Here is a 26,698-nt window from a genome sequence, read left to right as displayed (position 1 = left end):
AAAATCTTTCTCATAGATTAAGTTTTATTTATAACTGGTAACCATTTTGGTAACAATACTAGTGAGTATTTCCATAATTCTGCTCCTTTCCTTACAGTTTTATATTTGTGGACATGGAGGCTGAGCAGTCTTATCAATGATAATAAAAACAGCTATAATAACAAATTGAAGTTAACATTTGTTGAGTATTTAACTGGTGTAAGACACTCTACTAAGTACTTTATCTATATTATCTCATTTAATCCTTGTCCCAGTCATCAAAGTGGGTGCTGTTACCACACCTGTTTTACAGATAATGGAGTTAAAGCTATGAACTTTAGGTACTGTTGTGGGGTGCTTAGCAATGTACTAACCAAGGCCAGAAGTACTACAGATCCCTGCTTTTAATCCCTCACAACACCACCTCCCAGGAGCTCATGAGGAGCTGGGATCTCACAGGGGATGTTTGTCAAAAATCTGTCTCCCTAGTTCTTTTCAGAATGTGGCCCCATTCAGTATCATGGCTGAACAATGTTCCATTGTATGGATATACCTCCGTTTGTCTACCTGTTTATCAGTTAATGTACAGTCGGATTGTTATGAATAGTGTTGCTAAGAACATTCATGTACAAGTTTTTGTGTGAATATGTTTTTAATTCTCTTGGGCATATAGCCATGAGTAGAATTCCTGAGCCATATGATAATTCTATGTTTAACTTTCTGAGGAATTGTGAAACTCTTTTCCACAGAGGCTACACCGTTTTACATCTCTACCAACAGTGTATGTGTGTGTCAGTTTCTCCATATCTTTGCCAACACTTGTTATTCTCTTTTTTATTATAGCCATCCTAGTGGGAGTAAAGTAGATCTCATTGTGATTTTGATTTGTACTTCATGACTGCCTAATGATATGGAGCATCTATATTTTTATGCACTTATTGGCCATTTGTCTTCTTTGGAGTAATGTTTATTCATATCCTTTGCCTATTTTAAGTTGTGATATTTGTCTTTTTATTACTGAGTTATAAGAGTGCTATATATTCTGCATACTAAACCCTTATCAGATATATGGTATCTGATATCAACTATTTTTCCTGTTCTATGGGTTGTCTTTTCACTTTGTTGGTAGTAATATCCTTTGGAAGCATGAAAGTTTTTTTTTATTTTGAGGAAGTCCAATTTATGTTTTTTATTGGCTGCTATGCATTAGATGTCATATCTAAGAAATCATTGCCTGATCGAAAGATATGAAGATTTATACTTGCATTCTTCTAAGAGTTTTATAGTTTTGCTCGCTCTTTAGGTTTTTTATCTATTTTGTATTAATCTTTTAACAAATGGTGTGAGGTAGGGGTCCAACTGCATGGACCTATGCACTTATCCTAGCACCTTTGTTGAAAAGATTATTCTTTCGCCATTGAAATGTCTTGGCGCCCATGTTGAAAATCAGTTGCCCACAAATGTGTAGGTTGGTCACCTATTCTTGACTAGAGTGTGTTGAAAAGTTGTTTGGGGTTGGATGATGGAGATGAGAGCAGAGCTCAGCCAGAACATGATCAGGTAAAAACCTGAGTTCTGAAATTTTAGTTTCCTTAAGCCCACATTAAGGGGAGTTTGGTGTGCCTTCTGGACCCAGTCTAAGCCATTAGGGCAGATGTGTGCAGTCACTCAGGCTCCAGGCAGCTTTGTTGTCATCTGAACCTGCGTTTGTACGTGACAGATTCACCTGGGTTCATAAGCAGAAGAGGAGCCAGCAAATAGGTTTACTTCAGAAATGGAACTTAGATTCTCAGAAGCCTCAGGACAGGGAGGATGGAGCAGCCACTAGCCAGTGCACATTCCAGAAGGCTCAGGAGTGTGTGTGTGTGTGTGTGTGTGTGTGTGTGTACAAAGGCAGTAACACGGGTTCCCTGTGGCCCCAGAAGCACCACTTAGGAACAGGAAGAGCTAGTCCCACTGGGAGAAGTGAGCAGGTGCACACCTCATATACTTGTGTGCACACTCATGCTCCTTGTGGTCACTGATCCCCAGCAGCAATTTCTGGGATCAGGACCTTCCCTGACTCCACTGCCAGGCCATCGCTGAGGTGAACCAGCCTTTGCGCCTCACCCTAACCCTGCTGCCAGTTACTGTTCCGGGAACAAAGTAGGTCTTCCCTTCAGCTAAGTCCCAGTGCCAGGGGTGGGATCTTGGTGCCTCGGTGCCGTTGGGAAGCCCAGCTCTGAGACACTGTTCGCGGGCCGGGCCGCAGCTGGCTCGGGGAGATGACTGCCCACGTACCCGTTTGTCTGGCCAAGCAAACTCTCCAGGCCCACAGTTGGCCTGTGCAGAAGGTGAAGGCAGGCAGTTCCCATTCACATCGAGGCCTTTCTTTCTCTCTGCTCCCTGAGCTTTTCACCTGAGATCCTGGGCTCTGCAACTCCCTTGCCCACCCTGTCTGCCTGGGTCCCAGCTGGGGAGAAGCTGGTGGGGAGCATCAGAGGAGGGCTGGGCTGTGTGAGTGCAGGACGGCAATAGATGATGACGAGGGTGATGTTTCTTCAATCGCAAAACAGCATTCTAGCTCGCAACCTGTCACACAGGTTTCTTTGTTTAAAAACTTCCAGGGTGTTGTCGGAGTTCAGCAAAGCCCAGGTAAACTCTGTGCCAAACAATGGGCTGGGCCGAGAACCGGAGATGCCCATGCTGCAGCCCTCACTGCCCCTCCGCAGCCTCCACCTGGACGACAGCAGCACAGCCCTGCACTTCGATGTGCCTGCAGGGCCCCTCCCCACCCAGGCTGCCTTGGAGACTCAGGATGGTGGCCACAAGCAAGAACCGCTTCCCCGGACACCTGGCATCCTGGGCTTCCAGCATCTGGGCACTGCCCAAGCTGTCACTTCGGGGAGCACTCCAGACCAGCAGCCTTCTAGTTCTATGAGAGCAGTCGGTCAAGGGAGTGGCCAGCAGAAGCCTTCAGTGGATGGCGGAGCTGGGCTGAGCCTCACGGTTTCCTCGCCCACCAGTCCGGTGAGTGGGACAGGCTCTTCTGGGGGTGGTCTTGGTGAAATGTCTCAGAGCTGGTCAGGGTTACCCCAGGTGGTGACCCCAAGTGGTCTCTGCCTTCTCCCCATTTTCCCCTTCTCCCTGGGCGGTGTTAGTGTTAATAGTATCGTGATGATGGAGCTAATGGTGTGTGAGTAGTGACTGCTGTGCCAGTCAGTGCCCATGGGTACCTTCCGTCATCTTCACATCGACCCTGTGGGAAGATAATTCTCATTTCGCCACAGACTCTCCGCTCTGCATCACTGCTGCTTAGTGCCTTAAGGCCTTGGGCAGGGCACCTCACCTCGCTGAGCCTTGGTTTCCTCCTCAGGACTTGTTATTAATAAATTAGTATTTTTATATAGTACCTTTGAAAATACTCATTTTGCAACATGATCCAGATTTAGAACTCTGCTATTCAGTTTGGCAGCTTCTAGCCACATGTGGCTATTGAATACTTAAAATGTGGCTAGTCCAAATTGAGATGAGCTGTGTAAAACATTGGATTTTGAAGACTTAGTATGGAAAAAAAGAATGTAAGATTTCTCATTAATAATTTATTGCTTACATATTAAAATGAAAATATTTTGATAAATTGGGTTTAAAAATTTATTATTAAAATTAATTTCACCTGCTTCTTTTTACATTTTTTAAAATGTGGCTCCTAGGTCATTTAAAATGACATACGTGACTCACATTGTACTGTTCTACAGTAAACCAATTCAGTTTGTAGATAACCTGGGGGAAGTCAGTCCTGTGAGTGGCCATGGGTGGTGAGGCTTGAGAATTGTTGGCCCAGTGGAGCAGTAGTCAAACCCGGGCATCCAGGCTTTTTGGCCATTTTACATTTGTTTTTTTGTCATGGGATGCAGAGCTGTGAATGGTATACACATGCGCACATGGACATGCGAAGCCCAGAGTTTATCCCAGCTGCTGTCTGGGGTTTATGTGGTTATTGATACGTGGTCTTACTTTTCTGCTCCATCCATGCACATCTCTCCTTGGGCCTGTAGCTTCCAGGTCCTATAACTCAGGGTGCAACCAGGACCATGAAACAGACTAAAAGAGGCACATACACCTTTTTAAAACAGCTTTATTGTGCCCTGGCTGGATTGAGCGCCGGCCTGAGAACAAAAGGGTCGCCGGTTCGATTACCAGTCAGGGCACATGCCTGGGTTGCAGGCCAGGTTCCCAGTTGGGGGCGTGTGAGAGGCAACCAATCAATGTATCTCTCTCACACATTGGTATTTCTCTCCCTCTGTTTCTCCCTCCCTTCCCCTCTCTCTAAAAATAAATAAAAAATTTAAAACAGTAAAATAATAAAACAGTTTTATTGCAATATAATTCACATACCATACAATTCACATAATTAAAGCATTGAACTCAGAGTTTTTTAAGTATGTTCCTAGGGATTTGCAGCCATCACCACCATCTAATTTTAAAGCCTTCTTATCTCTCCCTGCCCATTAACTGGCATTCTCCAAACTTTTCCCTCCGCCTACCTTACTCCCCTCAACCCTTGGCAACCACTAATCTGCTTTGTCTATAGATATGTTATTATATGCTATTATAGACATATCACATGATAGAATCTTATAATATGTAACCTTTTGCAATTGGTTTCTGTCAGCGTAGTTTTTAAGGTTCATCCATGTTGTAGTATGTATCCCTACTTCATTCCTTTTTATTGCTGAGTAATATTCCATTGTAGATTCTATTGTATGGATATGTCACATTTTGTTTACCCTTCATTAATTGATAGACATTTGAGTTTTTTTACCTCCATTTTTTGGCTGTTATGAATAATGTTGCAATAAACATTCATGTACAAATTTTGGGGTGGACATATGTTTTTAATGCTCTTGGATGTATACCTAGGAGTGAAATTTTTAGATCATGTGGCAACTCTATATTTACCCTTTTGAGGAACTGCCACCGCATTTTCCAAAGGAGCTGGCCCACTTTATATTCTCACCAGCAGTGTAGTCCTCTACATTCTTACCAACAGTTCTTACTCTTTATTGTTATTGTTACTATTATTATTATCAGTGCCATCCTAGTGGGTGAGAAGTGGATCTCCTTATGGTTTGGATTTGCATTTACCTGATGGCTGATGATGTTGAGCATCTTTTCATGTGGTTATTGTCATTTCTTTATCTTCTTTGGAGAAATGTCAGTCAGAACCTTTGTCCAGAGTAATCCATCTTATTATTATCGAGTTATAATAGGTTTTTCTTTTACTTTTTATTGAATTTATTTATTTTACTTTTATTGAATTTATTAGGGTGACATTGGTTAATAAACAGTTATAATAGTTTTTTATATATTCTGGATCCTAGACCCTTATTAGATATGTAATTTGCAAATATTTTCTCCCATTCTTTGAGTTGTTTTTTTGATTTTTTTAATTATTAATTTTTTAAATCTCCACCTGAGGATATTTTTATTGATTTTAGAGAGAGAGAGGGAGAGAGAGAAACATCAAGGTAAAAGAGAAATATTGATTGGTTGCCTCCCAAACACGCCCCAACTAGGGATCAAACCTGCAACCTAGGTATGTGCCCTGACCAGGGATTGAACCGGCAATCTTTTGGTGTACAGGATGATGCTCCAACCAGCTGAGCCACCCAGCCAGGGTTCTTTTCACTTCCTTGATCATATAATTTACAGCATAAGAGTTTTAATTTTTTTTTTTTTAAGATTTTATTTATCTTTAGAGAGAGGGGAAGGGACAGAGAAAGAGAGGGAGAGAAACATCAATGTGTGGTTGCCTCTCACGCACCCCTAACTGGGGACCTAACCTGCAACCCAGACATGTGCCCTGATTGGGGATCGGACAGGTGACTCTGTGGTTCACAGGCCAGCACTCAGTCCACTGAGCCACACCATCCAGGGCAAAAGTTTTAAATCTTGATGTAATCTAATTTATCTTCTTTTTTTCCTTGTCATTTGTGCTTTGGTGTTGTATCTAATACCCATTTCCTAGTCATGTCATGAAGATTTACTTCTATGTGTTATTCTAAAATTTTTATAGTTTTAATTCTCACATTTAGATCTGTGATGCATATAGAATTAATTTTTATATATGGTATAAGGATGAGATCCAACTTTATTCATTCACATATCCAGTTGTACCATCACTGTTTGTCTAAAAGACTATTATTTCCCCTTCTAAAAAGTTTTGAGGAATGACGTATTTAAAGTACCCAGATCCTCAGTATATCTCAGTGAGTAATTATATGTAATATACATTCTGTAACCACCATCCAGATCAAGATCTAGAACATTTCCAGCCCACCAAAGGAAATCACCAGAGATTGATTTTTCATGTCATTGAACTGATATAAATGGAATCATATAATATATACTCTTTTGCTTCTTTCACTGAAAATTATGTCTGTGAGATTCATCTGTACATATAGCATGGGGCTGTAGCGTGGTCTTTTCCATTGATCTATAATATTTTATTGAAGAATATGTCATAATTTATTTCTCCATGCTCCTGCTAACAGGCATTTGGGTTGTTTCCAGGTTTGGAGGCTATTATAAAGGAAGTGGCTGTGAACATTCTTGTACTTGCCTTTTGGTGAACCTGTGTACTCATTTTTTCACTATAAATTTTTATTTATTGATTTTTAGAAAGAGAGAGAGAGAGGCATTTGTTGTTCCACTTATTGATGCATTCACTGGTTGATTCTTGTACCTGCCCTGACCGGTAATCAAACCTGCAAACTTGGCATATCCGGACAATGCTCTAACCAAATGGGCTACCTGGCCAGGGCCCTGTGCATTCATTTCTGTGGGTATATATTTAGGAGTGGAATTGACAGGTCATTAGGTAGGTATATGTAGTAGATAATGCCAAAACGTTTTCTAACAGTGCTTGTGCTAAGCTGTCCTCGCATTAGTAGCATATGACCATTGTCACTTCTCTATCCAAGCTAGCAGTGTCTGCACAGAACCGCTTCACTCATCAACAGAGTTCCTCCTCTGCTCACCAACTTTTGACCCCCTGGCCTTCCTGCAGCTCAGGACAGAGCACGCTCCTTCCAGCCCCGAGCATTTCTACTTTCTGTTCCCTTTGCCTGGACCCTTTTCTGACTCACTCCTTTTGCTGGTTTCTCAGCCTTCCCCTGCTGCCCTGACTTCAGAGCAGTAGCAACTTTCTTTTCCATTTCCCTGCTTCACGTTGTAGCACTCATCACTGTGTGAAATAGGTGATCTTTTTATCTGTCTCCTTGTTTATTTTCCATCTTCCTGACTAGAATATTGGCTCCATGATATGAAAGACCATGTCTGTTCACTTCTGTATTGTCAGCTCCAAGCACTGTACCTGGGCGCGAGTGTGTATCAATTCATAGTTTTCGAACTCTCCGGAGACTCTTGAAATGCCAGCTTGTGAGTTTACACTGAGGAGGGCACCATCAAGTGCAGGGATGGGCAGGTTGGTCTGACCAGGGCAGACTCTGTCTCCTGGCGGGCCTCAGGGCGGTCTGGTGCTGGTGGGTTACTCCGGTGACGTGGGATCAAAGTACCTGCTGCTGAGTCCAGTGTGAGCTCTGTGGATGCTCGCCCCTTCCAGACCCCAAGGCCCCAGGGGAGTTGTGGGTCCATTTGTTTCTCCACTGGGTGGTTACTGGGCACCACTGTGTGGCCTGCTCACACTGGCCTGGCGGGCTCCATGCCTTTGCACAGGGTGGGGCTATGCCCTGTATGCTGCCTCTATGGTTCTCAGCTTTCTATGCTTCTGTCACTTAGTCACTGCTATTTATTTACCAATTTGAGAGGACAGTTCACTGTCAAATTTTTAAATTCCAAGCGCCATTCAATCTTCCTTTAAAAAAAATTTGTTTAAATGCATTCAGTTCAGAGCACCATGCTTGGTAGAGTGATGGAACAGAACAGACAAGGGCCAGCTCTTTGGGTAGAGACATGGAATTAGATGTCACAATTACACTGTGATAAGTGCTGGGAAGGAAAGGTGCAGGACGTGGGGGAGCTCAGTAGGGTGACTGTATTTGAGGGATCGAGGTAGGAGGTGAGTTGCTTTCTCAGATGAATTTGCAGAAGACAGTCTGAAATCTAAGAGTTGGCCCTAATCACTGCCCTCAGGCCCAGCCTCCTGAAACACAGTGTTCCCTCCTCCAGGTGGTACAAAATGTGCTTTTCTGAAAGCTATCCAGAGACCTGCTATTCACTGCTCGTCCAGACTCCTCTCCAGGTTTAGCTGTGGTGTAAAGCATCCCAGTGCCTTTAGTAACAACAGGTGGCATTGCTCTGTTTTGGGTCCCAGGTGGCAGGTGCTGCTCTGACTGAGATCCTTGGTCAGTGGTGATCCCCACCCCCACTTCCCTACTTTTAAAGGGGCAGGGAACTTGCCAGATGTGGGCCCCTGAGTGAGCAGGAGGTAGGAAGGTGGTATGAAAGGGGAGGGAGAAGAGAGCTGGTGGTGCACTCCTCTTTCCCCCACCTCCCTCTCTGCATTACAGCTGCAGGCCCTGGGCTCAGTCCAGGGCCCTGTGCAGAAGCTCCAAGGACCCAGTGTTCCCATTGTGTTTTTCCACTGCTTAAGAGAACAAAAGGTATTCCTTTGAGTGTGATTTCCTGGTGGCTCACCTGTGGTCGCTGGAGCATGACAGACCATTTCCTAGTAGTCTCCCTCTCTGCTGTGGACAGAGGGGCCCTCACCAATGAATGCGAATCATCTTAGAATCCTTCCTTCCAGCTCCCTCACCCCACCCTTGTTATTTTACATTAAAGATGTTTGGAAAGTCAAGATTTATTCTTTCATCTATTTTAACTCTTATGCCAAGCACAAAGGAAGATGACTGTTCCAAATAGCTTTGTAAGTGCTGCGACTGGGGTAAGCCCAGACTGCCATGGGGGTCCAGCTGGGGAGTAGGAGGAGGGGAGGCTGGGGATGAATAAGGGAAGCTTCCAATTGGAGGTAGTAGATGCCCCCTGGGGTGAGTCTTAATGGATAGCGGCTGCTCCCATTAGGGCCATTAGCAGCGGCTGGGAGGTCACAGACTTGGCCAGGTGTGTGTGCCGGGCTCCGTGGGGCTGCCTAGGCAGCCAGGAGGCTTCTGCTGCTCATTTTCCTCAGGGAGCCTCCCTGAGTCTCAATGACCTAAATGGGCTTTGTTCAGAAACTTATGTTGTAAATGGTCCCCTGTAGCCACCCTCATTGACACATTGTCCTGTCACTAGCAGAAGGAAGCACCTGCCAAGGCTGAGGGTTTTCACAGGAAGCTCTGGAGGCCTAGCTCTGTGAGCCCCCTGCCAAGCTCCTGACTCAGAACTCTCACTCTTGGCTGAAGGAGTTCTATAGCATCTGAGTGAATTAAATTGCCTAAACCAATCCTTCTGGGGAAGCCCCAGTCCTGCTCCCCTTCCCTGTCTAGGGGAGCAGGGAGGGCAGTCCTGATTTAAAGGCTGGAAATAGCAATGTCAGGTTGAGTCACACAAAGCTTGGTCCCACCCCTCGTGTGACTCATTTCCTCCGTGTAGAAAGCCATGTCCGGTGGCCTAGCCAGCTTCCTTGCCTCTGCTCTTACACACTTAGGCACAGAAAGGCAGGGAGTACTTGAAATAATGAGAAGAAGAGAAGCTTAGATTCCATTCCCATAAGCCCCTGACTCCAGACCCACTTCATTTCCCAAGGCCAGTGAGCAATTTCAGACTCGGCGAGACAGCAGCAGAAGGGAGAGGACCTGATGGCCTGGGGCCTTGGCCCCTGCTCTGTAGTGGGGAGCAGAGGCAGGGGTGGCCAGTGAGGAATCTGGGCCCTGCTCACCTTTTCTCAGACCCAATAAGCAGGGCCGAAAACCTTTGTGTTCCTTAGACAAATGGTGCTGGGACAACTGGATATCCACACAGAAAAGAATAAAGGTTGACCCCTTCCTCACACTATACACAAAAATTAACTCAAAATGGATCATAGACCTAATTCTGAGAGCTAAAACTATAAACCTCTCAGCAGAAAACACAGGAGTAAATAAATCTTTGTGGCCTTGGGTTAGACAATGGTCTCTTAGGTTTAACACCAAAAACACAGGAACCCCCCCCCAAAAAAATAGATGACTCAGACTTCAAATTTTTAAAATTTTGTGCCTCAAAGGGCACTATGAAAAAAGTGAAAAGGCGACCCACAGGACTGAAATAATTATTTGCAAATTGCATTTGTTTTCTAGGGCTTCTGTAACGAAGTACTATAAACTGGATGGCCTAAAACAACAGAAATGTATTCTCTGCTAGAAGTCCAAAATCCAGATGTTATGAGGGTTAATTACTTCTGGGGCTCAAGGAAGAATCTGTTCCACACTTTTCTCCAAAGAAGATATACAAGTGACCAACAAACACATGAAAAGATGCTCAGTGTCATTAGCCATTAGAGAAGTGCAAATCAGAACCACAAGATTGCACGTCACACCCATCAGGATGGCTATAGTAAAAGAAAAAAAAAAAGAATGCAGATAGATAATAACAAATGTTGGTGAGGACTTGGAGAAATTGAAACCCTTATACATGGCTGATAGGAATGTAAAGTGGTGCAGCCACTTAGGAAACAGTTTCAACCTAGTGACCATTAATTTCACTCCTAGGTGTATACCCATGAGAGTAGAAAACATATCCACCCAAAAGTGTGTTCATGAATGTTCATGGCAGCAATATTTGTAATTGCCAAAGAGTACAAAAAACCCAAATGTCCATCAATTGATGAGTGGATAAGCAGCACATTCATACATTGGAATATTATTTGGTAATAAAAAGGAACATACTAATGCATGCTACAACATGGATGAACCTCGAAAACATTATGCTAAGGGGAAAGAAGCCAGTTAAAAAAGACCACATGTTATAAGATTTTATCTATATGAAATGTCCAAAATGGGAAATCTATGGAAACAAAGTAGATAATTGGTTGCCTAGAACTGGAGAGGTTGAAGGGAAATAGGGAGTGATTACTAGTGGGAATGCAGTTTCTTTATAAGCAATGAAAATGTTGTTTTCAACTTAGTGGTAATGGTTACCCAACTCTGTGACTATCTCAATGAAGATGTTTTTTTAAAAACTTTAAAAACAGCCTATGTCTTTACTTCTCTCCCAATAGAAAAGCAAGAGCTGGATCTCGGAAGATGACTTCTACCGGCCTCCCCAGGAAGGACTCCCAGAGAGTCCTCCAAGTCCTTCCGATCGCTCCATAGCTTCTTCCAGAGGGACACCAGAGTCCAGGCCTGGCCTCCTCAGGCATTTTTCTCAAGGACCAAGGAAAAGCTCCTCCATGGGGGCCTTAGACGAAGCTTGTGTGCCTTCTTCAGGAAGCAGGAAAAGCAGGGCGGCCACGGCGCAGGAGCATAAGAACTTCAGGGTGGTGCACCGCAGGCAGATGGGTAAATGGCTGCAGCGCCCCAGGCGGCCTCGCTGCAGGCTCTGCCTTTCCGAAAGCAGTTCTGAAGTTCTCTTTTCCATTACCAATTGGGTGGTGTCTTCTCACAAGGAAACCCTCATCCCAGAATGTAATAAGGAGCGCCCTTGCTGAGTCATTCAAGAAAGCATTGCAGGAAAGGCACTATATATTTTCATATCCAGCCTTGGAAAGTAATGCCCAAATTTGCCTACAGAGTTCAAAAGTACTGTTTCATATATCGAAATGGAAAATCTCTTCCCTGAAACTGCCCTATACATCTTATTATACAGAAAACTCTTGATTCTGTCTGTAGCCCAGAGCAAACCCTGCCTCTTCAAGGCCTAGGAGTTTCAGGGGTTCCTTCCCAAGGCCTCTGTCTCAGATGGTTTATTTAACAGTTCTGGGGGCTCTGTCAGATCAGCTGTTTAGTGGCCTCCATGTGCTGTTTACAATGAGGCCAGCTTGATCTCCCCCATTCTGCCTCCCCCATAAAGTCCAGAATACATTCATTAACCATAACCTAATTTTCTATAACCCTCATAAATTAACTTCCTCTTTCAAACAAGCAAAAAATTGTGCACTGGAGTCAGTCTTTTTCTCTCATATTCAGTTTGCAGTGGCCCAGCAGAGAATTCTGGCCAAGTTCCTGGGTCCCTGCCTTGGGGAGTGTGGGCAGAGCCCTGTTCTCCATGCTGGCTTCTTTTCGGTTTTCCTGTCAGCCCAGGTGATGTGGTCGTAACCATGCTGGAGCAGGTGTGCTTTGTGCGTGGGCCATCAGAGTCCCTGAGGAGTAGGCAGACCCTCTACAGTGGTTTGAAATTTCCGAGGCTGGTCCAGGCTGGAAGAGAGAGAATTGTGTGTTCTTTGGATCTCCTAGTTGGTGACAGATCCCCCTGGGAGCAGGGAGCATTGAGCAGTGTGTGGCACATGGCCACACTCTCACCCATTCATTCAGCAAATACTTATTGAGCACCTGAGATGTTCCAGTCACTGTTCTAGATGCTAGGGACACAGCAGGAAAGAAGGCAAAGTCCCTAACTTCATGGGATTTATGTTCCAGTGGGAGAAACAAGAAATAAAATGAACAAGTAATCTTATGGCATGGGCAGGTAATCATAACTGCTGTGGAGAAAATAAATCAGGGAGTGCTAAGTTGGGGAGCGTAATGTTTCATATAGGATGGCCAAGCAAGCCCCATAAATCAGGTGCCATTTGAGATGTGAAGAAAGGGAGAGAGGGAAGCATGAGGCAAGCCCTGTGGTTCAGGCAGAAAGATCCAATGCGAAGACTTTACCATGGGAACATACTTGATGCATCCAGGAAATAGGAGAGATCGAATAGCTGGAAGAGAGGAGTGGAGAAGAGGCAGTTAGAGGTGAGGTCAGAGTGATGGAGGGCCTGGGGGCCACAAAAAGGACATTGACTTTAGCTCTGCAGGGTTTCAGGCAAAGGGACATGATCTGACATATTCCAAATGGGGGAGTCATCCTGGCTCATATGTTGAAGGACTGCAGGGGGAGAATGCCAGTTAGGAGACTATTGTCATTACCGGGACCAGAGATGTCAGTGGATTGAACCCGTGAGGTAGTGGAAGTGGTAAGAAGTGGAAGATTCTGCACATGCAACAGGATTTGCTGATGGGTTTGATGTGTAATATGAAACAGAGAAAGTCAAGAATAACTCCAAAGTTTTTAGCCCAAACATCTGGGAGGATGAAGTTGGCCATTTTATGGCATGAGGAACAGGAGGAGAGAAGCAGGTTGGAGTGGAAGGATCTGGAAGTCATTTTTGGACATGTCACCTTAAAGAAGCCTGTTGACATGCGTGGAGCAGGTGGGGATCTGAATCTGAAGTTCAAGGTCAAGGTCTATACTGGAGATAAAAATTGGGGAGTTGCTGGCATAAATCCCTTGAGGGTAGGTGAGATTAGCTGAGAAGTGGCTGTCAGTGACTCCCCCGTTTGGAATATGTCAGAGCATGTCCCTCTGCCTGAAACCCTGCAGTGGCTGCTATCTCCCTCAGAGCACAAGTGGCTGGCTTGTGTTCTGATGGCAGTCATTTTGCCTGCACCCACAGGACAACGGGCTCCAGAGGTTTTTTCCTTGGGTGATCAAGGGACAGACCCGTTGTCTAAAGTGCCTCTTTCTGCCTCCAGGACTGTCCAACCCATTCCGGGGCCTCATGAAGCTGGGCACAGTGGAGCGGCGGGGAGCGATGGGCATCTGGAAGGAGCTCTTCTGTGAGCTCTCCCCACTGGAGTTCCGCCTCTACCTAAACGGTGAAGAGCGCACCTGCGTGGAGAACTGCTCACTGCTGCGCTGTGAGTCTGTGGGGCCGGCCCACAGTGATGGCCGCTTTGAGCTGGTCTTCTCTGGCAAGAAGCTGACGCTGCGGGCCTCCTCCCAGGATGAGGCCGAGGACTGGCTGGACCGGGTGCGGGAGGCCCTGCAGAAGTGCCGGCCTCAGCAGGAGGACGAGTGGGTGAACATCCAGTACCCGGAGCAGCCCCACGACCTCCCCGATGACCCCCAGGGTGGCCTTCCCTCCCCCTCAGACCTGCTCGCAGAGACCGAAACCATCCAGGGCATACAGTTCGATTGGTCTTCTGCTCAAGTTCCTGAGCCAGACGCTATTAAAGAATCCCTCTTGTACTTGTACGCAGACAGGACCTGGATGCCCTATATTTTTTCCCTGTCCTTGGAGTCCCTGAAATGCTTTCGTGTGAAAAACAATGAAAAGGTGTTAAGTGACAGCCATGGAGTTGAGACCATACGAGATATCCTGCCAGACACGAGCCTTGGGGGCCCTTCCTTCTTCAAAATCATCACAGCCAAGGCCATCCTGAAGCTGCAGGCCAGCAGTGCTGACGAGGCTGCTTTGTGGAGGGATCTGGTGCGCAATGTCCTGGCATCCTACCTGGAGACAGCTGAGGAGGCAGTGACACTGGGTGGGAGTCTGGATGAAAACTGTCAGGAGGTGCTGAAGTTCGCCACTGGGGAGAATGGCTTCCTTCTGCAGTACCTGGTGGCCATCCCCACTGAGAAGGGCCTCGACTCCCAGGGATGCTTCTGTGCAGGTGCCAACTTGCCCGTCTGCCTCCCTCTGCCTCTGGTGGGGTTCCTGTTTTAGGCTCTGCACCCCTCCTGTCCCTCCATCCCACCCCTAGGGTGTTGCAGCAAATAGCTCCTGCTCCTCCCGGCACCCAGTGAGGCCAGCACCTGTGCATGTGGGAGCCTCCATCCCTTCTGGCTCCTGCCACCTCCTGCTCAGGAGTGAGACCTGTGGGTGGCAGGCAGCTCTGCTGTGTGACTCTCTCTGCCCAGGGAGTTCCCAGGAGCTAAGCTCTCCACTGCCTTCATTTTCATCTTACAACATTATCATATTACTTTGGAGCAGGGACATGGTACCCTTTCAAATATTTTTGCTTGCTTTTGCAAGTGCACACAATTTTTTTTTTAATTACAAAAATAGCCTCATACTACTCAGCACTGTCCTAGATGAAAATGTCCTAGATCTTGGCTATTCAGTACACAAGCTACAAGCCACATGTGGCTTCGGGTCCATAAAATGTGACTAAAGAACTGAATTTTTTACTTTATTTAAGTGAAGTTGATTTAAATTTAAAAGGCTACCTGTTCTCATGACTACCATGTTGGATGCATAGTGGTATATATTGTTCTGCAACTTGGTTTCTTCTAGTTAAAAATACATTATGGTTATAATTCCAAGTGAGTACATCTGCTATATCATGATCACCATCCAACGTAATACTTCTGTGCTGGGTACTGGGCCAGATGCTTCTCAAGTTTATTTGGGTTATCTCATTTAATCATCACAACCACCCGGTAGGGATGGGTGCTACTATTATCGCTGTTTATAGCTGAGGAAACTGAGTCACAAGGATGGTAAGAACCTGCCCCATGTTCACACAGCTAGTAAGTGACGGAGCCAGGTGAGGACCGTGTTGGTCCCAGAATCTGTGCTCTTAACCAGGTCCCCATAGGCCCTCTCTACTCCCTTGTTTTCAAGGCTGCCTGATACTCTGCTGCTTATGTTCTATCTTTAGCTCTTCCCCCTCGATGGAACCAGCCACTTCCATCATCCTGGGCCCTCCCACTGAGCTGGGAGACACTTGTCTGCTGCAGGGTGTCGAAGCAGCAGCCTCGGCTGCAAGTGGTTTGGGATCTGTCCTGTTGGGGTGGAGCCTGTGGGACTGGAGGGGAAAGCCTGCTTCAGGTGTCTGGTAGGAAGTGGTCTGCGGTCAGTACCCCTGGAGGGTGGGAGAAGCTAGGCAGAGTGGAGCTTCCTGCAGAAAACTTCTTCAAGCCTCAACTACCCCGCCCCCAGCTCTCACCCCCTGAGAGGCGACTCACACTTGTGGGTGTGAATGAATGGTGGCAGGGGTGGGGGCAGCTCTTACTGTCCCTGCCACCCTCCTGTGGGCAAGACTGGAACTGGGGAGCCTGGCCTTCCTCTCAGCCTAGAAGCACAGCTCAGTGGCCAGGCAGGCAGCGATCACTGCCATTTGGCTTGTATCTCATGGTTTGTGGGGCACTTGCAAAACCTGTCTCATTTAAATTTTGTAATAACCCCACAGAATAGCCAGTAGTAACCGAATTGTACAGATACTGAAATGAAACCAGGCAAAAGTTCAGTGAAGGTCAGGATGGGGCAACTGGTAAGCAACAGAGCCGGCCTTTCCAGTCCTGAGGTGGAAGGGACTCTCCCCTGGCCCCATGGGAGGCTGCACATGTGCTCAGATTTGAGCCAGGCCTTCCCTTTGCCCTAAGCGCACTGACTCCCACTCCCTCTGCTCCCCACTTGGAGCGACCTCGAGCTGAGGTATCCAGCAGCTCTGGCTTCAAGCTGGCGCCAGGCAGTGTCCAGACCGCCCTGCCTCCCTGCCTACTCCCTATGCTCTGCCCCATGTCCCCAGCTCCTTCCCTGCTTGCCAAGGTGCTGACTTAGTCACTTCCTTTTCTGGGCCCCAGTGGAGGGACAGACGAGGAAGAGGTTGGCACTGGTGAGCAAGCGGTGGGAACAATGAAGAAGGACGAAGGCTCTAGAACCAACCCAACCCAACTGAGAGTTCTTGTAATAGGATTCATTCTAAGTGTCAGTTGTTCTTATCCTTGTACTCTTTTTAAAAAATCTTGATACTTTTCTTAAAAAGCAGGCCCTTCCCACCTTAGCAGCTTCCGTGGTCCTTGGAGCTGACTCTGGCCCCACCGCCGCTCACTCTCCCCACCTTCCTTTTCCGCAGGCTGCTCCCGGCAGATCGGCTTCTCATTTGTACGACCCAAGCTCTGTGCCTTCTCTGGCCTCTATTACTGTGACATCTGCCACCAAGATGATGCCTCAGTGATTCCGGCCAGGATCATCCACAACTGGGACCTCACCAAGCGTCCGGTAAGTCTCGAGCCCAGCCTATGGTGGCCACACAGGGCTGCTGAACGACAGAGAAATGGTCACTCCTCTTTGCTGCTGCTGTCTGTCTGTTGGGAGGAGTTTGACTCTAGGGAAAGCAGGGTCACTTGTTCAGGCCCCCTGACGTCGGGGATCTGACCAAAAAAAACACTTGGTGCTGGTCTATAGTGCCGGTGCAGAGACCTTTCAGTGCCTGCCTTGGTCCTCAGGTGGGAGTCTGAGGATGGTTTTCTGCAGCTTCTCATGGCCACAGACAAAATTGTTTAAGGCACCAGCAACTGGATGGATGGTTGGATGGATGGATGGGGGTGGGTGAATATGGATGGATGAGTGGGTGGATATGGACAGATAGACGGGTGGATGGATAAGTGGATGGATGGATGTGCTGGCCAGCTGGTTGCATTTTCCCCTTGGAGCAGTCAACCTCTTCTATTGATGTAAGAAACTTAACAACAGTTACTGGGAAGCAAGACCTCAAATGCTCTGGAGAAAGACAGTTTTGCACTTTCTTTTATACACTGAGATTAAAGAGGGAATGCAATGAAGATTTCAGGAAGGTGGGAGAAAGCAAAGCAGGGTTGGATTACAGGATAGTTGACAAGATTATGTGTGCTCTTGAGGGGTTTGTGCTTTAGGAGGAGGGGTCTGTCACACCTTCTGCCCCTAGTTCTCCTGGTCAGGGCCCCTGCAGTCTTGGCTTGTGGGTGTGTCCTTATCAGAGTGCAGGGAATGTGACCCTCAGAGTCTGTGCCACCACAGCCTTTACCCCTGGGGAAGGGAACCCCAAAGATGTTAGTTTCACTTGGGCTTTTTTTGTTGGTTACCTCATCCCCATCCCTACCCTCAATGTTAGGTATTTAAGTAACTACATGGAGAAGATTAAACCGCAAATGCAAAGAACCCTTTGGCCATAAAACACACTCAGTATTTACAGCACCCGGGTACTTCTGTTAGAAGAGCCTTCTCCTTATTCATTGCTGTATGTAATTCTTGTGGCACTTCCTTCTTCTAGCTAGAAAACTACTTTTCTCGGCATATCTGAGGTTGGGAAATATCCAGCTCTCTCTTCAAGATCCCTGGCTTGGGAAAGAAAGGGAAATTCAAACTAGAGTGTGACTGGCTCGCAGGTTAGGAGCCTTATTGTTCACTGTTACCACTCTGGCTGACCCACTTGTGCGAGGCCTGCCTGGCACTTGGCAGGATGTGAGGCCAGAACTGGGGCTTCTTTCTTTGTCTCCTCTGCACCCATGGGATAGAAACAGTCCCCGGGGAGCACAAAGCCCGTGCTGTCTGCGGCGCTGGGCAGTTCTCAGTGCACATTCCTTGTGTTAGTTATTTCGTCTGTGCCTCGCCCAAAGCCTGAGGCTGAGTCGTGGGCAGGGCTGGGCTGGGGCTGGGCCACAGCAGCTTGATCCAAGTCACGGGGCGTTACCACAGGGCTGCCCATTGGCTGGGGGCCAGTACCTCTGGGAACTGGGAAAGAAGGAGCTGTCCTTACTGGGGGAGGCGAGAGATGCCAGCAGAGCTGGTAGCCCAGAGGCCATAGGCCTCCCCGGCCCCGGGGTAACAGTCTCCCGAACTCCCTGTCATGTCCCCAGCCCTCCAGGGGCAGCTGGTCCCCAGCACGCGCCAAGAGTCTGATGGCAGTCCCCTTTACTGAGGATGTGCTACTGCTGCCATGCCAGGAGCCCACGTGGGTTATTCCGTGCTCTAAACTCAAGATAATCCCAGTCGACAAATGCTTTATTTTTTCCACTTTACACATGAGGAAACTGAGTCACAGAGAGATTAAGGAAGGTTCACAAGGTCATACAGCTAGGAAGTAGTAGAGCCGGAATTCAAATCCAATTCTAACTTGGAAGCCAGACTCTGGACCACCGCACGGTAGTTGACGGTGGAGACTGTCTCTCTCGCGCACATTCTTCTTACCACAGCGAGGGCACCACTGCAGAGGAAAGAGACCTCTTTCGGGCATTGTGGTGGCCTGGGGTGTGGAGGCCTCAGGTTAGGCCTGGTCTCCACCTTCTACAGGTGGGCTGGATAAGCCACTTTAGCTTCTCTGAGCCTCAGTTTCCTCATCAGTAAACCAGGGATAATGACACCTTCCCCTCTGGGTTGTTACGAGGATGAAGAAAAGATGTGGGCGAGGTCCTCAGCCCCGTGTCTAGAAAGTAGTAGGAGCTCAATAATTGACTTTGGCATTAGGGTTGGGCCTGAGGGTAGAACCTTTAATGCCCTATCAGGAGGGAGAGCCTGAGATTGATCGCTGATCTCAACTCAGAGACTTGGGGGAGCCCTGGGTGGTGCTGCTGGCGAGAGCTGCAGGAACTGGGGAAACCTCTTGTTAAGCTGTGTCTGATCTGTGGCTTCCTGTGGTTGGACCCTGACTCAGATCAGTCACCTGGTTCCTGAGTCAGCCCAGGGGACAGTGCCTGTTTCCTTTAGGCAAGAAAATGGGGGCTGGGAGGAGAGGAAGTCAGAGAAAAGTCTGTGAGGTCCAGGGGGAGTGGGCCTGCCTGCATCCCAGCATGGTCTGGGAGGAGCAGCAGCTGGTGCCATAGAGGGAGGGAAGGGATGAGGGGCAGATAAACTAAGTTCACATCATGGCACATGTGAGCTCTGGACCCGGCTCAAGTCACTTCATTTCTCTGAACCTCAGTTTCCTCATCTGTGAAATGAAGATGGCACTTGCAGGGGGTGAGTGAGTGAGTGGGCAATGCAGAGCCTGGCCCAGAGCTGTTCAGTGAATGGCCTTTCTCTTCCACCCCCACTGCCTGGTGGTGTCCCTAGATCTGCCGGCAGGCCCTGAAGTTCCTGACACAGATCCGGGCCCATCCCCTCATCAACCTGCAGCTGGTGAACCCATCTCTGTACGAACATGAGGAGCGGATGCATCTCATCGGGAGAAGCCGGGATCAGCTGAAGCTTCTGGGGGATTACCTGGGCCTGTGCCGAAGTGGAGCCCTGAAGGAACTAAGCAAAAGGTGAGCCACCTGGACAGGTACACACACAGACACATGCAGGCATCCTCTTAGGAGAAATGCCAGTTCTGGGTAGAGTGCTCCTGCCCACTGGGCTTGGGAAATTACCACAGGCTTTCAGAGTGGCTTTTATTTGTTCATGTATTCATCCATCTATTCATTCATTCATTCAACAAATATTTATTGGAAACATACTAAGTGCACAGCCCTGGGCTGGGTGTATGAGCTACAACACAGAACAAGGTAGGCCTGGACCTCTGACCAAGATGGAGGCGCAGACACGCTGGGTCTCCCTCCACAACTAAGAAGGAATACAACTACCTCAAAACTAGAAACAACCAGAAGTTCCAGAAAATCAAGCTGCATGGAAGTCCAACAAACAAAGATATAAAGAAGAAATACTCATCCAGACAGGTAGGAGGGGTGGAACCCGAGTGGAGAGGACATGGTATGGTGGTGGTGGTGGCGGCAGCGGCAGCAGCGGCAGGTCGACGAAAAGCAGTCACATGTTTTAAAAAGTCGGAGGGACACCGGGGGAGTGCTCCCAGCTCCTGACCAGACCACGCAGCTCACGGTCCCAGCGCCAGGGAAAAACAAGCCTCATTGTTTCTGACTGTGCAAACCAGTGGGAGTTGGGGCAGAGAAAGAAACTGCTGACCTCTCAGCAGAGTCTGCTTGTTTAAAGGGCCCCCGTGGTCCTAAAACATCCACAGACCCACCTACTCTGGGAACAGCCAGGGCAACAGCTAAAGAGGTACCAGTCCCATACGAAAGTGAGAGAAGTGCCTGGAAAAGGGGCAAGTGCTGAGTAAGCAGCATTGTTTCTTCTTTGACCCCTCCCCCACATACAGCACCACATTCACCCCCTATTGATGAATACCTAAGGCTCCTCCCCTTACAACGTAACAGGAGCGACAACTCTACCTAAGACATAGAGGCAAACAAACACAGGAGCCTGTTAAGATGAGGAAACAGAGAAGTATGGCCCAAAAGGGGGAACGGATCAAGGTTCCAGTGGGAGAACTAAGTGAAGAGGAGATAGCCAACCTAACAGACGCAGAGTTCAAAACACTGGTGATAAAGATGCTCACAGGCTTGACAGATATGCTTGAGTACGGCAAATGCATAAGGGAAGAAGTGAAGACTATGATAAATAAATAAAGGAAAATCCACACAAAACCAATGGTGAAGGGAAGGAAACCGAGGTTCAAATCAATGATTTGGAATATAAGGAAGAAAAAAAACAGTCAACCAGTACAGAATGAGGAAACAAGAATTGAAAAAAATTAGGAGAGGCTTAGGAACCTCTGGGACAACTTTAAACGTGCCCACAGCCAAATCATAGGGGTACCAGAAGGAAAAGAGGAAGAGCAAGAAATTGAAAGCTTATGTGAAAAAATAATGAAGGAAAACTTCCCAAATTTGGTGAAGGAAATAGACATACAAGTCCAGGAAGCAGAGAGATTCCCAAACAAGCTAGACCCAAAGAGGACCACACCAAGACACATCATCATTAAAATGCCAAAGGTTCACGATAAAGAGAGAATCATAAAAGCAGCAAGAGAAAAGCAGAGAGTTACCTACAAAGGGGTGCCTATAAGACTATGAGCTGATTTCTCAAAAGAAACTTTGCAGGCAAGAATGGACTAGCAAGAAGTATTCAATGTGATGAAAAGCAAGGACCTACAACCAAGATTACTCTATCCATCAAAGCTATCATTTAGAATGGAAGGGCAGATGAAGTGCTTCCCAGACAAAGTAAAGCTAGAGGAGTTCATCATCACCAAGCCCTTACTATATATGAAATGATAAAGGGACTTATTTAAGAAAAGAAAGATCAAAACTATGAACACTAAAATGACAACAAACTCACAACTATCAACAACTGAATCTAAAAAATGAAAACAATATCCAACTAAGCAAACAAGAATAGGAACAGAATCATAGGTATGGGGATCATTTGGAGGGTTATCAGCTGGGAGGGGGAAGGGGGAGAAATGGGGAAATGGTGCAGGGACTAAGAAGCATAATTGGTTGGTACAAAATAGACAGAAGGAAGTTAAGAATAATATAGGAAAGGGTGAAGCCAAAGAACTTATATGCAAAACCCATGGACATGAACTAAGAGAGGGTAAGATTGCTGGGGGAAGGGGGCTACTGGGCAGAGGGGAGCAAAGGGGGAAAAAATTGGGACAATTGTAACAGCATAATCAATAAAATATACTTTAAAAAAGAAAAATAAGGTAGGCCTGGGTCCTACCCCCTGAAGGGAAGGCTACTGCTGAGGCTGAGGGCCGGGAGGGAGAGGTAGATGGCGCCTACCTCTAGAGAGGGGATCACGTGGCTGGGTTGGAGGAGAAGAGGGAGAGGGAAGACTTCCTAGAGGAACTGACATCTAAAGTGAGGCCTGAAGAATAAGTAGAAATTACCAGGGGGAAGAGAAGCAGGAAAGAATGTTAGAGATGGAAGGAATGATGTGCGTGAACAATGAAGGCCCCATTTGTGGGGAAAGTAGGGAGAGTTTCAGAGGGAGCAAGGAGGGAAGTGGAGCTGGTGGCTGGAGGGAGGCTGGAGGGGCATGTGAGGGCCAGACCCCAGTTTGCCCTGGCCTCTCCCTTTGCCGCCAGCCCTCCGGCCCGTGGCTGCTCTCCGGCTGTCTGTGGCAGCATCCCTCCCACAGGGAAGAGGGCGAGATTGGGGTGAGACCCTCAGGATTCCCTTGAAGGAGCTTCTCAGTGCCCAGGGGGCCAGCTTCAGGTTGGAGGGTGATGCTGGGTTTAGAGGCTCTTCCTGTGCCCATCATAACTACCTAGCCCCTAGGTCACAGCCCAGGCTGTGGCCCTTGGTGGGACTGTGCTATTCTGAGACCCTCAGGAGGATAGGCCTTAGGTGGAGGAGCTGGTGCCTGCTGCCCAAGGGGCTTCATTGCTGTGCTTCTGGGGACTTGGAGCAGCTCACAAGCCCCTCCACGTTTCCCCCTCAGCCACTCCTCCCCACAGGGCCAGCACAGAGACCCCCTGTCTGATGGGCCGGGCCTCCTCAGTGCCAGCAGCCATTCTCCCAGAGCCACCCCTGCACGGCTCCTCGGGTCCAGGGCAGTGTGCCCAGTGCAGGTCCACTGGGCCTCGAAAGGAGGGGGCTGCTGCAGAGAGCTCTCTCTTAGGCAAAGGTCTGCTCCACTGGGCCTTAAAGAATAGAGCCCCCTCTGGGGCCATCATGAGGGACCCTACAAGGCTGCTTCCCTGGGAAGTTCTGTCCAACTTGGCCATCAGCTGGGAGCCTGCGTCTTTACTCACTCCCATGCTTTCTTAGAATCCAGGACCCCGGGGCTCCAGGGTCTGCCCCTGCCTCCCCCAACCCCATGACCAGGGTTAAATGGGGCCTCATCACCTGACCCAGGTGGCCAGGAATCTCTGCAGGCCAAAGTAGACCAACTGCCTGCAGCGAGGCTCCTGTGTCCTCCCTGCCGAGACGGTTTGGTCATCACCTTATTGACGTGTCTGGACTAGCCTGTGCTGAGTACTAGGGGCAGTCCTGCCTCCCTGCCTGGCCCCGCCCACCTCCTGTGTGCCCCGGCCTCCAGGAGAGCAGGGCTGCCACTATGGAACCCCCATTTTAAAAGCAGCACGGGCAGGAGAAGGAGCACGAGGGGGGCCTCTGCTTGGATGCAGACCTACTGTGTGACTCAGGAAAGTTGCTTCACTTCTATGAGCCTCAGCTTTCTTGCTTATAAAATGGGCGAGTCATCCCTGTATTCACGTGGCCTTCTGGAGTTGTGGTGAAGGCTGCATGAGGGGCTCAGAGTCTGGGAAGGGAAGCAGACAGGCAGATGTCCCTGGGTCAGCGTGGCGTATGTCATGAGACAGGGCACCTGACCAGCCTTGGCAGGGCCCAGAGGAACTCCTGGAGGAGATGGCATCTGAGCTGACAGTTTCTGGAGTTCTTTCTTTTCATGAAGGAAAAGAAGGATGCTTTTCTTCTTTGCAAAGATAATGTTCAAACAGTATGAAAGAGAATCAGGCAGAAAGCTGGGGCACCCCCCCCCCCCCAATCACAGCACTGTTGGGCACGCTTCCAGACCTCACTGTCCTCACACACAGGAGACCAACGTTGCTGCAGGCCACGTGGCATCCCATGCACAGTGAACTGGGGTTTTGGAGAACTGGGAGAAGGAGGGAGAAGGGGTCCCAGCTTTCCTAGCTAAGGTGACCTGTGACAGCGAGGGGGATGGGAGTGAGGCTCACCAGGATCTACGAGGTTCTTAGTACAGCGGACTTGTGGGTTCAGGGGCTGACCTAAAAGGTCCTATGTGCCACACCAAAGGCTTTGGGTTTTCTTCTGCCAGCACTGGGGAGTCATTGAAGGATTTTGAGCAAGGGACCGTGGCATTCTGGTCAGGAGATTAGAAAAGGCCCAATATGGTGGCAGCGGTAGTAACTCACCCTGGGGATGAGGTGGCCTGAACTGGGTCATCCAGGGTGGAGGGTGAGAGGACAAGAAGGGCTGAGAAAGGATAGGCCAGTCTTGGATGGGGGACCCCTGTTCTCTCAGAGGACCCAGCCAGGAGCTGCCACCAGCGAAGGGAAGCTCCTCCCACATCAGCTGTGAGGCCTCTCTGAGGGTGACAGGCCCAGGGTACGGTGGCCTGCAGGGAAGGCCCTGGACCTGGCTGGCCCCCAAGGCTTCATGACTGTGAGCACAGGGTGGATAACAGATGTGACTCTCCATCCAAACCAGCGCCACCCTTCCTGCCATCTCAGGGACAGCCTATACACCCCCCGCCCTCTGCGTTTTCCTGGGGATAAATGGCAGCTTCCTGTTCCCAGAAAGCTGGGATTTTCCTAGGGAGACTGGCATAGAGAGCTGAGTGTCCAGTCGGCAGCATCCTCACGCCCAGAACCGTGCAGCCTGCCTGGCTGCTTGGTGGGACTTGCCATCTCCAGCCTGAACTGGGTTCCCCCTGGACCATAACTGAAGCTGTGGAGTGAGCCATGGCCAAGCCCCCATTCCAGACACCCCAGGGCCTGGCCCCATCCTGACCCCAGATGTTCAGAACATCCTGAGGCAGGTTTCCAAGCTTCCTCAGACTTGGAGCGTTCTCCGCAGAACCCCAGCAGTGCGCGCGCACACAGAGCCAGGCAGGCTTTTGTACCAGGGGAATGTCTGCAGGTGTTTCCTCTCCGTCCCTCAGGATGTAACCCTTGGGATCTCTGCCATGAGCCGGGTAGAAACCAGAGCCCAGTGGGTGGTTGAGCCTCATCCCCTGTCTCCCCGCCTCCCTGCCCCACCTCTGAAACGGGATCTGCTGCAGTGCTTAGGCCGGGTCTCAGTTCCTCTCACGTAGCACGGAAACCAGATGCTTGAACGTCTGTCCCTATAGAAGGGCAGAAGCCACGTCCTGTGAATTTCTGTCCCCAGCACTGTCCCTGGTATGTGCTGGTGGCAACAATGACAGCAGCTAACACCTATAGGCTTTCACTGGGTGGATGCAGGCTCTGTAGCCAAACTCCTGCATCCAGACTCCAGCGCTGACACTTCCCAGCTGTTACTTAACTTCTCTGTACCTGCATGTCCTCTCCTTCCCAAAGTGAGAATTATAATAGTGCCAACCTCAAAGAATTATTGTGAGGATTAAATGAGTTAATATATATATGTAAAAACATATATCAGCCCAGTTCCTGGTACCAACTGTTAGCTTTCACCTTCGTCTTTCTTCTTATTTTTATAGACATTTATATTTTTTATACCTTTATATTAAAAAAAAATTTTCTAGCCTTGTTGGGGTATAATTGACAAAATTATAAGATATTTAAAGTGTACGATGTGATGGTTAGATATATGTACACATTGTGAAAGAATTCCTCCCATCTTGTTAATTAACACATTCATCACCTTATTTACTTATGTATTTATGTATTCATAAGTATTTTTGAACATTTAAGTTCTACTCTTAGCAAATTTCAATTATACAATACAAGTTTATCAACTATAGTAGGCAATCATTCATTGTTTACTATGTGCTAGGCACTGTGCCAAATGCTTTAAATGAATTATTTAATCCTCAAAACAGCTCCATTTCTCAAGTTAAGAAACCTGAGGCTCAGGGAGGTTAAGTAACCAGCACAAGGTCTCAACAGTCATTCAGCCACCCGGAAGCCCAGGTGCCAGCCCAGGCTGGCTGGCTGCTCTTCGCCACCGCCCACCCAGGCGTGAGGTGTTCACATTCACGCCTGGTTAGCAGTGCTGAGGGAATGAAAACAAACACTGGTTGGCCCGGCTTGGGAACCCTTCTAAGGAACCCTTGTGTTTTCTTTGAAGGCTCAACCACAGGAATTATCTCTTGGAGACTCCCCACAAGTACAGTGTCGCTGACCTCCAGCAGGTGAGAAAGGCATCCCCCAGACCTCTCTCGAGGGACCCCATTCCTGGAGAAATCAGCAGCAGGGATGGGGGGTGGTGCTGCCTGAGTTCACTGAATCAAGGCCGCAGTCTCCAGCTTTTCAGAACCTCAGAATGGGTATCCCGCCATCCCTTGCTTCCTGAGGCAGTCAATGAGCCTCCAGCCCCCCTGGAACAAGCAGGCACTACAGCAAAGCCCCAAATCACGGGGGTGAGAGTTTGAGACGTTCCTTTCCTCAAAGAAGGGAACAGTGGACTTGGGTCTTGTCTGTCAATCCCGTTATCCCTGGTGTGCACAGGGCCGATGCCTGCATTGCTCACCCTGACTTGGGGAGGACTTCATGCCCAGGTGGAATGACACTTCTGTCGGAGTAGGAGTTTTTTAGGCAGGGGGCCACGAGCGGCAGCAGGCCACATCTTGCAGATGGCCTTAGCCTCAGCAGCGTCCCCTGAAAGGCCTGGTGGCCTGCGTTTGCCC

The 26,698-nt window shown here is 48.4% G+C and overlaps 1 protein-coding gene across 2 annotated transcripts in view; it reads left to right on the top strand.

Moving 5' to 3' along the window:
* The window catches only part of PLEKHM1 (pleckstrin homology and RUN domain containing M1), a 45,208-nt gene that overhangs the window by 17,064 nt on the left and 1,446 nt on the right, over positions 1 to 26,698 (top strand). For both annotated transcript variants that reach the window (XM_090257721.1, XM_090257722.1), the window contains exons 6-11: positions 2,586 to 2,988; positions 11,117 to 11,396; positions 13,569 to 14,489; positions 16,677 to 16,822; positions 19,631 to 19,824; positions 26,140 to 26,203. In XM_090257721.1, coding sequence (XP_090113847.1) covers positions 2,586 to 2,988; positions 11,117 to 11,396; positions 13,569 to 14,489; positions 16,677 to 16,822; positions 19,631 to 19,824; positions 26,140 to 26,203 — 2,008 coding nt within the window. The remainder of the gene's footprint in view (positions 1 to 2,585; positions 2,989 to 11,116; positions 11,397 to 13,568; positions 14,490 to 16,676; positions 16,823 to 19,630; positions 19,825 to 26,139; positions 26,204 to 26,698) is intronic.

The sequence above is a fragment of the Furipterus horrens genome, unplaced genomic scaffold (genome assembly GCF_987537825.1).
Source record: "Furipterus horrens unplaced genomic scaffold, mFurHor1.1.pri manual_scaffold_11, whole genome shotgun sequence".
NCBI lineage: Eukaryota > Metazoa > Chordata > Mammalia > Chiroptera > Furipteridae > Furipterus > Furipterus horrens.
Note: the sequence above shows the minus strand (reverse complement) of the source record. Positions and strands in the feature narration are given on the sequence as shown.